At 42.8% G+C, this 17,091-nt stretch overlaps 1 protein-coding gene across 2 annotated transcripts; it reads left to right on the forward strand.

The window, feature by feature from the left end:
- The first annotated feature begins 56 nt into the window (after positions 1 to 56).
- On the forward strand, positions 57 to 15,125 carry LOC115208070 (POZ-, AT hook-, and zinc finger-containing protein 1-like). Of its 2 annotated transcripts, none has more exons than XM_029775835.1 (4): positions 57 to 1,812; positions 1,991 to 2,054; positions 3,184 to 3,355; positions 14,326 to 15,125. In XM_029775835.1, the coding sequence occupies exons 1-4, from the start codon at positions 593 to 595 to the stop codon at positions 14,844 to 14,846; spliced, it is 1,977 nt and encodes a 658-aa protein (XP_029631695.1). In that variant the 5' UTR covers positions 57 to 592; the 3' UTR covers positions 14,847 to 15,125. The 2 variants fall into 2 exon arrangements, with proteins under 2 accessions (XP_029631695.1, XP_029631696.1); XM_029775836.1 differs by lacking the exon at positions 14,326 to 15,125 and adding an exon at positions 5,241 to 6,549.
- Positions 15,126 to 17,091: the final 1,966 nt, after the last annotated feature.

Raw genomic sequence — 17,091 nt, forward strand, 5'->3', positions numbered from 1 at the left:
TCTGCAATGTGTGAATGGCATCAAGCCATACACATGTGTTATAGACTAATGTTTAGTGTCAGAATTGGATGGGTCATAAATATTGCCGCATCAAAGTTATGGTTGGAGTCGTCTGTATAGTTCAACTTTAAAGCTTTTTTGTTATTCTAACATGCGCACGGTCGCACCCTTTTTGTTCTGAAAGCTAGACGGTCAGGCTTTTCTCAGCGGCGCTGGGGGAGGGGGCTTGTTGGAGGAAAAAAAAGATGAAAGGAGAAACCAGGAAGAGGAATATTATGAATGTACTTGACAACTTCAACCCAACCTCTTGTAGCCTAAATGGCTGTACTATCAGAAGAATACCTTTTACATGAGAAACGCATACTTTGTCGAGTATCTAAAAGCGACGAAAATATCGAACGATAACCCCCCCCAGTTTAAAACGGAAAAGGTTAAAGTTCACAGGAAGCTGGGGGGCTGCCATTTTTCCCTGCTAACATTTTAGATGCTGAACAGAGGGAAGGGTGGTCGTCGTGTTTTTTATTTAATTTACCCCGACTATTGCGCTTTATACACTATTTGTTTCGCCACCCCTAGTCGCTAACCTAAATTGATGTTGAATGAATTCGGCATGGAGAGAATAGCGGAGCAGTCGTGGAATTCTTCATACACCTATCAGGTGAGCAATCATAGCGCGGAGATGCTACACAACCTCAACATTCAGAGGAAAGATGGAGGCAGGTTTTGCGATGTGATCTTGCGCGTTGGCGAAGAGAGCTTCCCTGCCCACAAGGCGGTACTGGCGGCGTGCAGCGAGTACTTCGAGTCCGTTTTTGGTTGTCAAACGGAGGGCGACGGGGAGGCAAAAGAACTCGAGATGCATACGATAAGCCCCAAAGTTTTTAAAGACATTTTGGACTTTGTCTACACCTCTAGGATTGTGGTACGATTGGAATGTTTCCCCGAGTTGATGACAGCTGCTAAGTTTCTGTTAATGCGTTCTGTCATCGAGATATGCCAAGAAGTAATCAAACAGTCCAATGTACAAATCCTTGTACCACCCTCTCGAGGAGGTGACGTCAGTTTGTTCCGTGCCACGGGGGGCTCTGAATTGGGTTTCAAATTAGCCGTAGACATGTCAAATGGGAATGGCTTGTTGGAAAATAGCAACAATGGGCACACACATAATGTGGACGGAAGTCATGCCAATGACACTGTCGTGTCGGATAGCAGCTCCCAGTCCGCTATTCCAGTCCTGCAGCCCGTGTCTCCATCAGAGAAGACGGGCAACCCGTTCCAAGAAGAGGGATCTCCGGGTTCTAAGAGAGGCAGGGGGCGACCAAAGAAAGCGACAGCCATAGAGCATATACATTATAACCACAGCACCTCTGACGTTATAGACATTGAGCAGCTATTTCCTTGTGGAATATGTGGCAAAGCATTTACAGAGGCTGTGCGGTTGAGAAATCACGAAGCGCAGCATGGAGCGTCCAGCCATGGCGCGAGTAGCGGAGGCGGCCCTACCTTGATAACGCACTCTGGTCAGCCCGGTCTGTTGGAGAATGGCATGCCCTTGCATGGAACAGTAGATATCAGCCGTAAACGAGAGAGGACGAGACGTCACGTTGGCTGTGACATTTGTGGAAAGGTGTTCCGGGATGTCTACCACCTGAACCGACACAAATTGTCTCATTCCGGGGAAAAGCCATATGCTTGCCATGTCTGTGGCCTGCGATTCAAGCGGAAGGATAGGATGTCATACCATGTGCGGTCACACGATGGATCTGTGGGCAAACCTTACGTCTGTCAAAGCTGTGGAAAGGGGTTTTCAAGGTGAGCTATGGACAGTTATTATGGTAGACCTACATTACCATCACTACTTCCAGGGGCATTCCCTATTCTATTCTAAACATTGTGTTCAAGGGAAAATATAGACAAATGGTCTTCTTACTCAGAACCATTCTTGTACTGTCTGCATCTGTCTCAACATGCCTATGTTTGTTTTATTCAGGCCAGACCATCTGAATGGACACATCAAGCAGGTTCACACAACAGAGAGACCCCATAAGTGTCAGGTGAGACAATGGTAACAACTGGATTCTCTTAGGAGAGTTGATGTGGATGCAATATTTGTCACCATGAATGAACAACACTTCAAATCGGTCAGTGTGGTATTTACTTGTTTTAATGATTGAATTGTCATTTGAATATGGTTACTCAATGACAATCCAAACAAATATAATAGTTTGTTTAAAACGTTTACGTGCTTTGCGAAATGAACGATTTCTCTAATAATCCAGTTTACATGGACACATCTGAAATCAGGCTACCTGATGGGACTGAAATAAATGGTGAAAATCAATCAAATAAACATTCTACCAATGTACCATGTTATTTTTGCAAAGACTATTTGATTCTGAGTTGAGACACAAAGTTTTTATGTGAACTTTTTTAAAGATGTTTGGTTTTACTCTCTTGACTAGGGAAAGGGGGATACCTAGTCAGTTGTACAACTGAATGCCTTCAACTGAAATGGGTCTTCCGCATTTAACCCAACCCCTCTGAATCAGAGAGGTGCGGGGGGCTGCCTTAATCAACATCATTTACAAAATAGCCTCCAACACTCTACTCAGCAAATTGGATGTACTCTATCATAGTGCCATCCGTTTTGTCACCAAAGCCCCATATACTACCCACCACTGCGACCTGTATGCCCTCGTTAGCTGGCCCTCGCTTCATATTCGTCGGCAAGCTTACAGATCCATAAACGCTATTTCTATGTTTCCCGTTCTTAAGTTTAGTTTTTTTCATCTTTTGCTTTCAGTTTTCTACACCAGCTTCAAACAGCTGAAAGTACTATATTTTGGTTTATGGAAAATATATTTCACAGTGGTTTAGATACCATGACTCTACACAGTACTTGTATGTTTTGTCACATAAACTAAAAACCAGGACTGAATTTTGGCAACCAGGAAATGGCAGAGCTATTTTTGCATCGTGCATCTTTAAAATAAGCAGAGTAAAGTGTTTATGACTTGCCATATTCGACCTACTGCCATAATCAGTTAAATATGGAATTATTTGGTTGCATGTAAACATACTCATTCTTGTTGATTAGAATATGGTTGACGGTAAATGAATACTGTTTCTGTACGTAACGTATGAGGGCATGCTCTTTACCTGTATTTTCCTCCTCCTCTTCAGATTTGTAATGCCTCCTTTGCTACGAGAGATCGTCTGCGGTCCCACCTGGCTTGCCACGAGGACAAGATCCCGTGCCAGGTATGTGGGAAGTACCTCCGGGCAGCGTACATGACCGACCACCTCAAGAAACACAGTGAAGGACCTCACAACTACTGTAGCATATGCAACAAAGGTAACCTCAAGGCCTAGTGTGCAGCAGCATCTCCTCATACCTGTCAGGAGAATCAGGGTGGCAGCTTCTGTTCTATGACTGCATTCTTGTTTCTTAGATTTGTATGGTTTTTTTCTTGTTAACCTGCCTCTCTTCCAGAATGGTATTTCCATCTTGCCACAAGGATGATCTACCAATATTTTTGCTATTCAAATCTAATAATGTAGTAACTACCTCAGCTGGTGCAAAGAATTTGGGTTGCTTTCTACATGTGTGACCTGCAAGGTAGTACATACAGTGGGGTCTGAAATAATTTACACCTTTGATAAAGATAAGCAAAAATGACCATATAAAATAAATAATTCAAAAACTGAGCTATATTGTATGCTCCAAAAAAATGGGAAGTTATTTTATACTAAAACAATTGCTGAAAGAAAGAGATTTTGTTTAACAAGTAATATGTTTTTTTTCTCAAAAGGGTAGGTGTAAAAATTGACACCCCTGTTTTCAAAACCTTACCTCAGCCTTTTTCTAAAATGTTTTATGAGTTGGAGAACACATTGGAAGGGATATTAGACCATTCCTCCATACAGAATCCTTCCAGATCCTTGGTATCCTTCATCTGCACTTATGGACTGCCCTCTTTAATTCAAACCACAGGTTTTCAATGGTTTTCACATCCATAGACTTGAGATGACCATTGTAAAATGCATATTTTGTGGCCAATTAACCATTTTCTTTGTGGATTTTCATATGATCCACTTGCGGCCAAGTTTCAGCTTCCTGCCAGAGACAACCAGGTTTTTGGCTAAAATGTCCTTGTACTGGGTAAAGTTCATGATGCTGTTGACCTTAACAAGGGCCCCAGGACCAGTGGAAGCAATATATCCCCTTAACATGAAAGATCCACCACCATATTTTACAGTAGGTATGGGGTTCTCTTCGAGCAATTGAATGTATAAAATAATATAATTTCCCTTTTTTTTTGGCACATACAATATAGCTCAGTAATTAAATGATTTATTTTTTGCAGTCATTTTTCCTGATCTTTATCAAGGGTGTCAATAATCTCAGACCCACTGCACAATGCTAGTGCATCAGTCATGGGCTGGCAGCCACCATGGTAGCTTCTTGTTTGTTGGTGTCCTCTGAACATTCTCTTGCTGCCATTCCAATTTACTCTCTTGTACTGTCGGTACGTTAATGCAACACAGGTCTCATTAATGTAATAAAGTCATTGATGGTTAATGTTTTGTCCAAAATGGAGCCGTCAGCTGCTCCTAGCGAACAGTGCCATTGTTTTATTTGAGAGAGGCTTGATTTCATATGTACAGGTTTCAAGACTTGTCTGTCTTACCTGATTGTGTGTACTACTATAGATTATTTCTGCCCCCCCCCGTGCAGTTTCTCTTTAGACCTATGGTCTGAGATTTTGCCCCAACATACTGTATTGGGCTTCTTTTGTCTTGATTTACCTTTCTTCGTTTGTCTTGATTTACCTGGCTAGAGATGGTGTCATTCTTGTGGTAAGCCTAATAGCTTAGATAAGAGAGAACAGTGGTTGTATATTTTTTGACTCTTGCTTGGGGTTACCCTTCCTTTTGCAGGTTCACATTCTCCCTTGCCTTTTGAAGTTAGATGCGCTTCATCTTTCTTTTTGAGGGGTTGTTACATCATCTAAAAGCTCAGCTCAGTTCAACAAAATCATATTGTCCCTGGTACCAGCTCTTATGCTTGTCTGCATGAAAATATAAAACAGTTTCACGAAAGGTGGACGTGGGAACAAGTTTTTGTTGTTGTCCCACAGTCATCTTTGGGTACATGACAACAGGGAGCATCCATTCTCTCCCAGCTGGATGTGTAGTGCCACTGCCCTTTTGTTCTGTGTTCTTCTCCTGGTCTCCAGGTTTCTCCACTGCATCCTACCTTAAGGTGCACGTAAAAACGCACCACGGCTCGCCATTGCTCCCCGCTACCGCCCCAGCACACGGTGCCTTCCCCGAGCCGCAGAACCACGGCGGCGCCCCCTACCACACGGGACGCCAGTGCGCAGTGGAAGGCAAGCGGCCGCCCACCCTGCTCCGCTCCACCTTGCCCCCCCCCCAGCATATGTCTCTTTATTGCTTTGTATTGGTCATAATCTGCTCTGCTGCTGCTTGTGGGGAAAACATGCTCCATCTGTCTTTTTAAAGCCTGACCAAAAACACAAGCATACACAAACACATACGCACATAAAATATATAGGCATGCTTGCCTATGCCTGTGCAGTAATGCTAACACCAAAGGATCTATCCGCTCTCTGCGCCTCCATCAGCTAACGGTAGGGACACTGTCTTCAGAAGAAGCGCCATACTTACAAGCTGGCTGATATTGCTGTCCTGGCTGATTTTGTGTATAGGGTTGTTCTGTATTAATGCACTTATTGACTGCACCCCATTTGATTTGAACGAAACCTTCAAAACATGTTAGCCCATAGTGGACAACCATGTCTTCATCATTGAAAAAGATAAACGGTTGAGTTTGATATGATTTGAAAGTGTACTAACAGGGTTGTTAAACTGTTTGTGCCATTTTTTATTGTCAATTATCTCAAACGCGTAAACATATGTTGTAACTTAGGCTAGAGGTCTTCTTTGTTCCAAAAAGTTGGACCCAGACCCAAGAACAATCAGACTCGAACACGAATGGACCTGACAACAGCCAGACCTAGACTCTACCCGTACCCTAACGGGTTTGGATTTAGACTAGACCCGAGTGACAAAAAAAGTATGTTTATCAGCCAAGTTGCTCTTCCAGTTAACTAATAGGTCTTTATATGTTGGCTAGGCCTTCTATAAGTTAATACATTCACCTTATTAGCATAAAATAAATATGCTATAGAATGGATGGGCAACTTTAATGGGGGTGGTGGCCACAAAACAAAGCTGCAAATATCATTAGGGGTCACCGTGGCTCGCAGGTCGGCATAACCACATCCATGCCTACACAGAGCTGGCCCTAGCCTCTTGAAAGCGGAGAGAAAATTGAAGTTTTAGAGTTAGTTTCCTGAAATTCTACAGAATGTTCTATGGGGCGCAGAGAAAATGTTGCAGTTTTAAACAAAGTTTGCTGTAAATCTACATTTACCCATGAGGTGGAGAGACGATTTAGCATTTATTTTATCTAATTTCATGCAATTCTACTTGTTTTGCCATGGGACAAAAAAATATAAAAAATTGAAGTTCATAGCTAATTTTCTGCAATTCTACACATTTTGCCATAGGGTAAGATAAATGTTAGCAGTTTTTAATATGATATCTGAGTGAGGGTGACTAACAAAATCAGTGGGGATCCCCCGGGCGGTAATTCGACCATGATTACTCCACGTTGCACCTTATGTATTCTACTATTCTAACTCTCAACTGTAAGATCCCGACTGAGTTCCTCCCCCCAAGATATATATCCATCCATCCATCCATCCATCCATCCATCCATCCATCCATCCATCCATACATACATACATACATACATACATACATACATACATACATACATATACAGTACCAGTCAAAAGTTTGGACACACCTTCTCTTTTCATGGTTTTTCTTAATTTTTTACTTTTTTCTACATTGTAGAATAATAGTCAAGACATTGAAATAACACGTATGGAATCATGTAGTAACCAAGTGTTAAAAAAATCAAAATATATTTTATATTTGAGATTCTTCAAAGGAGCCACAGCTTTGCACACTCTTGGCATTCTCTCAACCAGCTTCATGAGGAATTACTTTCCAACAGTCTTGAAGGAGTTCCCACATATGCTGAGCACTTGCCAAGAGTCTGCTTTTCCTTCACTCTGCAGTCAAGCTAAAATATATTTTGGTATGTTTAGCACTTTTTTTTAAGTACAACATGATTCCATATGTGTTATTTCATAGTTTTGATGTATTCACTATTATTCTACAATGTAGAAAATAGTACAAATAAAGAAAAACCCTTGAATGAGTAGACGTGTCCAAACTTTTGACTGGTACTGTATATATGTACAATATGTATGTTTTTTTGGTGTGTGTGTATATATATATGAGAGTGTGTGTGTATATATATCTTTATCTTTTTTGGGGGGGGGGGGAATTGATCCTCGGGCCTACAAAAGTTGCTCATCCCTGTGCTATAGGCTATGTAGAGCTGTGGTCAGGTCCTCTCTGGTCTATCACCTGTAGTTATATAGACCCAATGACAATGAAACAGGACCCAAGGGAATAGTTGGAATTTTGGACCTGGACCCTCTCGGGTATCCGGTTCAGGTTGACCCATGAAGACCTCAAGCTTAGACCCTATTTTACATCACCTGAGGTGTTTGTTGTGCCTGTCATCGGTTGAGACACCGCATATTCTTGAATACAGGGTGGGTGTCATTTCGATCATAGAAATATAATTCATAGAATGGACCTATTCCTTCAGACCACTGCAATTTAGCTGGTACACCATTGAAACATTAACTTCCAATTACTACAGAATGATGGCGGCTGGTCCACCCAACGTCAAATACCAATTTGATTGTCTATTCTATTATGCATATTTCTAGTTCAATAGGTTTCCTATGGAATATTGACAGTTTAATTTAAAACAGTGTATATTCCCACTCAATACGACATTGTCTGATTTCCATCTTTGTGGTTCCATTTGAGAAAGTTGAAATTTCAATTGTATTCACATTTTAGTACATTTCTCAGCCAAAACATGACACCCAGCCTGTATGCTGTGTCTCAACGATGGTGAGCACAACGCAAACATTTTAAATAGGGTGCTCTTCTTTATGGCGAAGAGAGGATAAGGAAAGTGAGAAGTAGAATGGGAAACTTCACGTTTAGATTTTTACTAAACATAGATTATGTGAATTAATCTTTTAATAAGGATAACTTTGCTCAATAAGTTAGAATTCGTATAGGCCTATTTCTTGAAGTAAAAGGATGACTTAATCAAGGTGAAAGGAAAATTTTAAATTGTAGCTTTTGGTGTCTTTTTTTAATGGGTCACTGCCACCCAGTGGTACATTTTTGGACACTGCAGTATCTACAACAAAGAAGTGTATGTATGCCACCCCATTTTCCAAATCAAGGCTCAGACATATAGACTGTTAAGCCCAATCGCCTTAGTGCCACACCCATCTGTCTCTGTTCAGCATGGCAATGTGAACTCTGTCTGAAAACGCTGTTTGTCGCTTGCTGTCATCTCCATCGCCTTGTGGCCATTGGTCAAACAATACACTAATGTTGTTGCATGTCTATTGAGTCATACTGTGCTGTGCAATGTTCCTCTGGATTCAATGGAGCTTTTTTCAACTATATTATTGCCATTGCAACCAGCAGCAGCCTATGGATTTGGCTGTACAGTACGTCCGACTCCGAGAGAGAGCCAAAGCAGTGTGGAGAGAAGTTTAGATGCTGTGCAAAAACCATTTTTTTGGTTGTAGAAATGGGCTTCCTAGTGATCACCTATCTCCAATCTAAAATCGATGAAAGAATGTGGCAGAATGCCAGAATTCAAAATCTATTGACCAACTGCTTTTATTTAGAGTAAAGAACTGTAGAATGCCACTGCCTTGGATGTGCCATTATAGTGTGACTGATCATGACAGATTTCATAGCATCTTCATTCAACACCATTGGTCAACTGTTTTGGCCTGATTGGCATGAGATGAGGGGCCTGTGCTGCAGACAGAACCCTGTTCGAGGCTCTAGGAGTGAGTAGTAGGGTTAAAGCGAGCTGGAGGAGCTGATAAGAGTATGGATTGAAGAATAGAAAAATGCTTCATGAAGATAAAACATATTTTATGAAGGAAATGGAAACAAATAGCATAAAGAATAGCTGTAAACTTCCTAAAGGAAAAATTTATTTTACAGAGAATAAATACCATTGCAAACACTCAATTCTCTAGAACAGACTAGCAGTCTGCTGGCTTGGCAAGTAATACAGGAAAAAGTTTCATTCACTGGACAAAGTAAAACTACTAAGTGAAAGACTTAGTAAGGTCTGGATAACATTCGGACTACGTTGACTGTATGGTTTCCTCTGGCCTTGTCTGTTGTCTCTGCTGTCCCCACTCTACTTTCTGTTGGTGGCCTGGTGTTTGTCTGTCGGTGGTGTAGACCTGTGCGCCAGTCGCCGGCTGCTGGTCACCTTTCAAGAGGCAGAGGGTCACTGCTTTCTCCCCCAGCCCGGCCCTCCCTTCCTGGGCCTGCAGCCCGAGCTGCTACTGGGGAAACCAGGGCCTGGGGGGGCTCCGTATTTCTGGGAATGTTCTGCCGGCCCGCCTGGGTTCCAACCCCTCCACGGGCCTCTGCCAGGTCAGTACGGGCCAGCCGGAGGGTGGGGGCTGGACCGGTCCTGGGCGCTAACAAGGCCCACTGATTGGACGGGTAACAAGGGTTCCACTGTAAAGGGTTGGTTGATGAGGAGATTCCAACCTCTATGGGTGCATGGGTATAAAGAGTCAAGGAAATTTGGTTGACGGGATGCATGAGAAAAAGGTTTCCTGGAAATAAGCGCTAGAAGTTAGCGGATGTGGAGACGAGATGTCGCAGGAGTAGTTCCGATGTGGTTTTGGTATCGTGAAAGAAACTGATACAATAGACTATTTCAGGGATGGGCAACTGGTGGGCCCCACTTTTGTAGGCCCTTTTTTTAGGAACTCACTCGGGGACTCAACTTTCTGTTGAGTTAGAATAATTGAAAACACACGGTACAATTTCAAAATTTGGTTTTGCATCAGCAGCTTCTCTTATGTCAGTCACTGACAGTCACTCAATTAACCCATGTCAGCAAGCATTTTTTGGTTTGGTAAGTTACTCTAGCCAGCGATCTAAACTTGAAGTAATCATGGTCGAATTACCGACCGGGGATGCCCCATATATATATTTTTTTAGTCTCACTCAGATATCATATAAAAAAATGCAAACATTTAACTCCACCCAATGGCAATGTGTAGAACTGCAGGGAATCCACAGTAAAACTGGTAATTTATTTATCTGCCCCATGGCAAAATGAGTAGAATTACATTAAATGTGTTACAAAATTGCTAAATCTTCTCTCCGCCCCATGGCAAAATGTGTAGAATGCAGCAAATTGCTTTAAAACTGCTGCATTTTCTCTAAGCCCCATGGCAAAAATGTGTAGAATTGCAGGAAATGAACTCTAAAACTTAATTTGTTTCTTTCCACTGTCAAGAGGGGGGGATGCTAAACAGTTTTGCTCGCAAGGTGGGGAGGGAAACAAAATTTCACTTAGGGCCTCCAAAAGGCTAGGGCCGGCTCTGACTGCATGTGTGGGTATGGATGTGGATACGCAGACCTGCGAGCCACTGCTGCTCCCTCATAATGAGTTCAGTTTTTTTGTTGCTCCCACCCCCATCAAAATTGCCTAAACCTGGACTTTTTCATATCAGATATTCTGGGCTGATATTGTACAGTGTTCAATCAGAGCTAAAATAATCTGCCATGGCTTGCTACCAATAAACACTTGTTTCCAGGTGAAAATCTTAAGTGTAAGGAAATGCCAAAAAAGCAGTTGTGTAGAATTGCGTTTTTTTGCCTGAAACTCACAAGGAAGAAACAGACTTTTTGCTCTCAATGAAAGCATATTATCTATTGGGTAAAGGAATGAAACTGCGGAATGTCTGCTTACCGCATAATCTGAACAAATGTGCCCTCTGTTCCTATAAGTATATTATTCGCTAACGTTCGGTCCCTGGAAAATAAAGTAGACGAGCTCAGGTTGAGGAGCTCCTTCCAGAGAATAATGGCTCTCTCTCCGAATATGTGCAAACTGGAAACCGCATATCATAAGGCTGCATTTATTGTAGTTGGGGATTTAATAAAGGAAATTTGAGGAAAAAGCTACTGAAATTCTATCAACACATCTGTTATGCTAGATGCCCAACACAGACCCTGGATCATTGCTACTCTCCCTTCCGGGACTGCCATTCTCCACCCTTCCTTTGGCAAATCAGATCACGCCTCCATTCTGCTCCTTCCCACCTATAGGCAGAAACTTAAACAGGAAGCTCCCATGATAAGGACTGTTCAACGTTGGTCTGACCAATCGGAATCTATGCTTTAAGATTGTTTTGATCACGTGGACTGGGAAATGTACTAGGTCGTCTCTGAAAATAGTATTGACGTATACACTGACTCTGTGACTGAGTTCATCATGGAGTGCATAGAGGATGTTGTTCCCACTGTGGCGATATAGAACTTATCCAAACCAGAAACTATGGGTAGATGGCTGCATTCACGCAAAACTGAAATCCAGAACCACTGCATTTAACCATGGTAAGATGTCTGGGAACATAAACGTCTACAAACAGACCAGCTACGACCTCTGTAAGGCAAACAAGAGGCAAAACAATAATACAGGGACAAAGGGGAGTCGCAATTCAACGGCTCAGACACGAGACATATGTGGCAGAGACTCCAGACAATCACGAATTATAAAGGGAAAACCAGCCATGTCGTCGACACCTCGTTCCCTGATGAGCTAAAGACTTTCTTTGCCCGCTTCGATGAAAACAACATTGAGACGCGGGCCCCCAACGCTCACGAGGACTGTGTGCTCTAGTTCTCCATGGCCGACCTAAGTCTTTTAACCGTGTTAAATGTGCAATATGCAGAAATCAATCCGCCTTTTCCTGGTTGCAAAAATTTGAATTGTTCGCCTAATTTCAGTTTGTGACAAAACAAGCAATGCGTAGTGTAGAGAGTCATTGTACTATCTAAACCACTGCGACATATCTTTTCAATAATCAAAAATAATGTATTTTCAGCCGATTGAAGCTGGTGTACAAATCCAAAAGTAAAAGACGCAAAAACGGAACTTAAGAACGGAAAGCCAAGAAATAGAGCGCATAGAACAGATCTACCGCTTTTTAGACTTGCTGTCATTGTGAATGACAGATCTATACCTTAGATTTCTATTTGAATTTGGTCGGGTTGCCCAAAAAGTTACATATTGCCGCTTTAACCCCAAGCCGCGTCCACAGAGCATGGGCAGACCAGCTGGCTGGAGTCTTTACGGACATATTCAATCTCTCCATATTCCAGTCTGTTGTCCCCACTTGCTTTAAGATGTCTATTGTTCCTGTACCCAAGAAAGCGAAGGTAACTGAACTAAATGACTTTCGGCCCATAGCACTCACTTCTGTCTCATGATGAAGTGCTTTGAGAGGCAAGTTAAGGACCATATCACTTCCACCTTACACAACACCTTAGACCCAGTACAATTCACATATTGCCCAAACAGATCCACGGACAGTGCATTCGCCATTGCCTTATCCCACCTGGACAAGAGAAATTCCTATGTAAGAATGATGTTCATCGGCTACAGCTCAGCTTTCAACACCATAGTGCCCTCCAAGCTCATCACTAAGCTCAGGGCCCTGGGTCTGAACCCCTCCCTGTGCAACTGAGTCCTGGACTTCCTGACGAGCCGACCCCAAGTGGTGAAAGTAGGCAATAACACCTCTGCCACCCTGATCCTCAACACGGGGCCCCACAGGGGGGAGTGCTCCGCCCCCTCCTGTACTCCCTGTTCACCCATGACTGCATGGCCATGCAAGTCTCCAACTCAATCAAGTTTGCTGACGACATGACAGTGGTAGGCCTGATTACCAACAATGATAAGACAGCCTAAAGGGAGTAGGTGAGATCCCTGGCGGAGTGGTGCCAAGAAAATAACCTCTCCCTCAGCGTCAACAAAATGAAGGAGCTGATCGTGGACTACAGGAGACCGCAGTGATAGCACGCCCCCATACACATCGATGGGGCCGCAGTGGAGAGAGTCAAAAGCTTCAAGTTCCCCGGTGTGCATTTCACTGACAACCTAAAATGGTCCCTTCACACAGACAGCGTGGTGAACAAGGTGTAAGAGCACCTCTTCAACCTCAGGAGGCTGATGAAAGTCGGCTTAGCCCCTAAGACCCTCACAAACTTATACAGATGCACCATTGAAGCATCCTGTCGGGCTGTATCACCGCCTGGTACGGCAATTGCACTGTCCGCAACTGCAGGGCTCTCTAGACAGTGGTGCGTGCGGTCAGCCCAACTTATCACCGGGGGGAACACTGCCTGCCTTCCAGGACATCTAAAGCACCTGGTGTCTAAGGAAGGCCAAGAACATCATCAATGACCTCAGCCACCTGAGCCACGTCATGTTCACCCTGCTACCATCTAGAAAGAGGAGAACGTACAGGTGTATCAAAGCTGGGACTGAGAGACTGATAGAAGCTGTTTATCTCCAGGCCATCAGACTGTTGAACAGTCGCCACTAGCCGGCCTCCGCCCAGTACCCTGCCCTGAACCTTAGTCAGTGTTCTAGCCGGCTACCACCCGGTACTCTACCCTGCACCTTAGAGACTGCTGCCTTGGTCACTTTTTAATAATGTTTACATACTGTTTTACCCACTTTATATGTATATAGTGTATTCTAGTCATGGCTCAGCCTATATAACTCGTTTTTATTTTATTTATGTGTATATTTGTTTTATTATTATTGCTAGGTATTACGGCACAGTAGGAGCTAGAAACACAAGCATTTGGCTGCGGTAACATCTACAAATCTATGTAGGTGACCAATAAACTTTGATTTGATATGAATGACCACCATGTCTTCTAAGAATTGCAGTACAATTCTACTTAAAAGCAAAACTATAAGAATACTACACATGGGAGTAGATGGTTAGTACACAAAGCATTAAATTGTCTTGTTTATGTTTCAGGTGGTGTTGGTGAAGAGCAGTGCTGCCTGGAGGTCTAAATAGCCAGATTTTGTGTTGTGCGCATGGCCTAATTTTCATTTTTTTTACTCTCCCCTTATCCTTCCCCTGCTTCCTGACTCTCCCTGTGTCCTTCCCCTCTCCCCAACCCACTCTGTACTCTCCCCATCCCCACCCACCATCTCTCCCAACTCCCACCTCCCCCCGTCCCTGTCCCTCTCCACCTTTGTCTTTACCTCAGACGGGCAAGAGAATGCTGGGAAATGCCCCCATCAGGCAGAATCTGAGGGAGACGAGCCGTCTTTCAGGGAGCTGTCCAATGGCGACGAGATGAAATCTCCGCATAAGTCCGAGGGGGAGGAGCTTGGGTCTCCGACACCATTCGCCTGCAACGGAGCCTCTGCTGGTACTGGGGCTGTGCAGGGGTCGCCGCCAGGTGGCGCTAAAGCCAAGACCAGCCAGGACTCTCCAGAGAAAAAGTTCCCCTGCAGCGAGTGCACCCAGACCTTCCGAACAAAATCCTACCTCAACAAGCACGTGAACAGAGTGCATCATCATGGGGTCCAGAAGAGTCTGGTGGTGGGTGCAGGGTCGGGGTCAGGTCTGGGGGAGCTGGGTCCTTCGCTGGGCTCGCCCTTCTCTCCACAACAGAACATGTCTCTGCTGGAGTCGTTTGGCTTCCAGATTGTCCAGTCTGCCTTTGCCTCGTCGCTGGTGGACTCTGAGGCAGGGCATAGTGGGATGGAGCCGGGGGGGAAGTGACCCGTAGGTCTGAGGGAAGGTGGGGGGGAAAGTGAACCTAGATTTGTGGGGGAAATGAGGGAACGTTGCCCCTAGGTCTGTTCAGCCTATCAGATGGAAGGGAATGACGTTGTCTTTAGACTACTTTGCTGTTCATGGCATCATCTCTCACTGTTGTTTATCACCTTCTGTTACCTTTCTGTGTCATGGACCTCGCTATATTACTATCAATATAAATGTTTTCTTCCATTTCATAGCAATATATAAAATGTATATAAACGTTAAGCAACTTCAAAAGCTTTTTTGAATCTGCTGTCTGTCTTTGAAGTCTATCATGTTTTTGTTTTTATTGTATTTGTATTGTTTATGACATAACCATCCGCTTATGATCCATTACCAAACACACGCACATATAAGAAACATATATTTGTCAATGCTGTTATTGTTGTTATCGTGTCTGGTCCAGAGTTTTTTTCTCAATCAAAATGGGGCTTAGGTGGTGGATGTGGCAGTGGGCGTGGCCATGGCACAGTCACCGACCAAACATTTTAGAGGCCCGATTGGGCACCGAGGAGACAATTTCCTGCAGTTTCCCAAGCTAGTTTCTTGCAGTTCCACACATTTTATCATGGGGCTGAGGGGGGGGAATTTCCTGCGTTTGCACACACTTTACCATGGCTTATGCGCGTTATTATGCTAGCTGAGTGACTCAGACATTAAAACAAAATCAATGTGGGGCCCCATGCCATGACCATTTTTTTGTAATATTTTATATTCTCCCTGACTGTCTAGTTTTTTTAAATTTAGATCCAAAGAGGATCTGTTTGAAAAATAAATATGCCTAGGTCCATTATCTTTTCAACATACGTTATATCTGGTTTTAGCCGTTTACACTGAAAACGTTTTCACTGTTTGGACTTAGGCGGCCCGGCCAAGACTTTTCTATGCAGAAAAAACCCTGAGGTCCTAGTCATATTGGTAATCTATGGGTTAGTACATATGTTGACTGGGTCATTTTGAAATGCTTTGTTATCTACATGGTTTTTACAGCTGCAGTGACACCTAACCCAAGGTTCCCCCTTACTTCAGACAGAGCCTCTGATGGGAAGAGGCTGCAGATGGACATCTAGTCCAACTCTGAAAATAAAGGAAAGGGGGATACCTAGTCAGTTGTACGACTGAATGCATTCAACTGAATGTAATCAGTCAAATCTACCAGTTTCTGCAGGGCAAGAATATAACCTTATGCCTCAGTATGGCTGTTACGTTTGAGAAGGTTGTATTCTCTTATTATGACATTTTAAAGAACCGATGTATTTGTTAGTCACATACTTGTGAAATCAGTTCTGGATATTCAACAGGGACCAAGTTCAGGTTTGACTATTAGAAATCGTGAGAAATGTAGAATATATATTTTATTAACTTATTGATTGCCCTGACCGCGTTGTGCACAGTTTTTTTAAAATATAAATCAACGTTTGAGATGTCAATGTGCTGTGCTGATTTTACTCTTAAGTTATGCTAGATACGGGAGGCCTACTAGGGAGCGACAAAAAGAGTATGTATGCTGAAATGCGTGCGTGTGTGTGCGTGTGTGTGTTTGGTGCTCTGTTATGTGTGCTTTTGTCCTCAGAATGTAATCAACTAGAAGGCTTTTGGTCTTTAATTTGTTTCAGATAATTTTGCTCTATTACTTTCAGTACATTCCTGCTTTTATTTATAGTTATATTGTGATTGTAATGAGTGTATATAACTTTCATATATATATATATATATATATATATATATATATATATATATATATATATGAAATGCGTATATATGTGATCAAACCTAATGATTGATTTTAATAGTTTGTCAATTAATGGGGATCCTGCGTGTGTGTGTGTGTATATATATATATATATATATATATATATATATATATATATATATATATATATATATATATATATATATATATATAAATGTTTTTTTCCTTCCTTGCCAATGATGGAAAGAGGTGTGTAGGTTTTGGTGGTGGTTGTTTGATTTGAAAGGTTTTCCTCACAGTGCACGCCCATGATCTGCTGTGTACTGTTCTGGATATAAATGTTTTTTGAGGGTGTGGATGGTGACGGAGGTTTCGCTGTTCACTGTAGACCTGGGTTCAAAAAGTACTCGAAAAGCATTCGCTTGAGTCTGGCTAGAGTGACTGATGGGTGAGTTTGCACTTTTGGGACTCTTCTATTGTGCCAGGCAAGCTAAATCGAATACTATTTGAACC

The sequence above is a fragment of the Salmo trutta genome, chromosome 14, assembly GCF_901001165.1.
Source record: "Salmo trutta chromosome 14, fSalTru1.1, whole genome shotgun sequence".
NCBI classification, from domain to species: Eukaryota; Metazoa; Chordata; class Actinopteri; order Salmoniformes; family Salmonidae; genus Salmo; species Salmo trutta.

Coding starts and splice junctions, on each gene's coding strand:
- LOC115208070 (XM_029775835.1), top strand. CDS start 593: ATGTTGAATGAATTCGGCATGGAGAGAATAGCGGAGCAGTCGTGGAAT. Junction 1,813..1,990: donor TGTGGAAAGGGGTTTTCAAG/GTGAGCTATGGA, acceptor TGTTTTATTCAG/GCCAGACCATCTGAATGGAC. Junction 2,055..3,183: donor AGAGACCCCATAAGTGTCAG/GTGAGACAATGG, acceptor CCTCCTCTTCAG/ATTTGTAATGCCTCCTTTGC.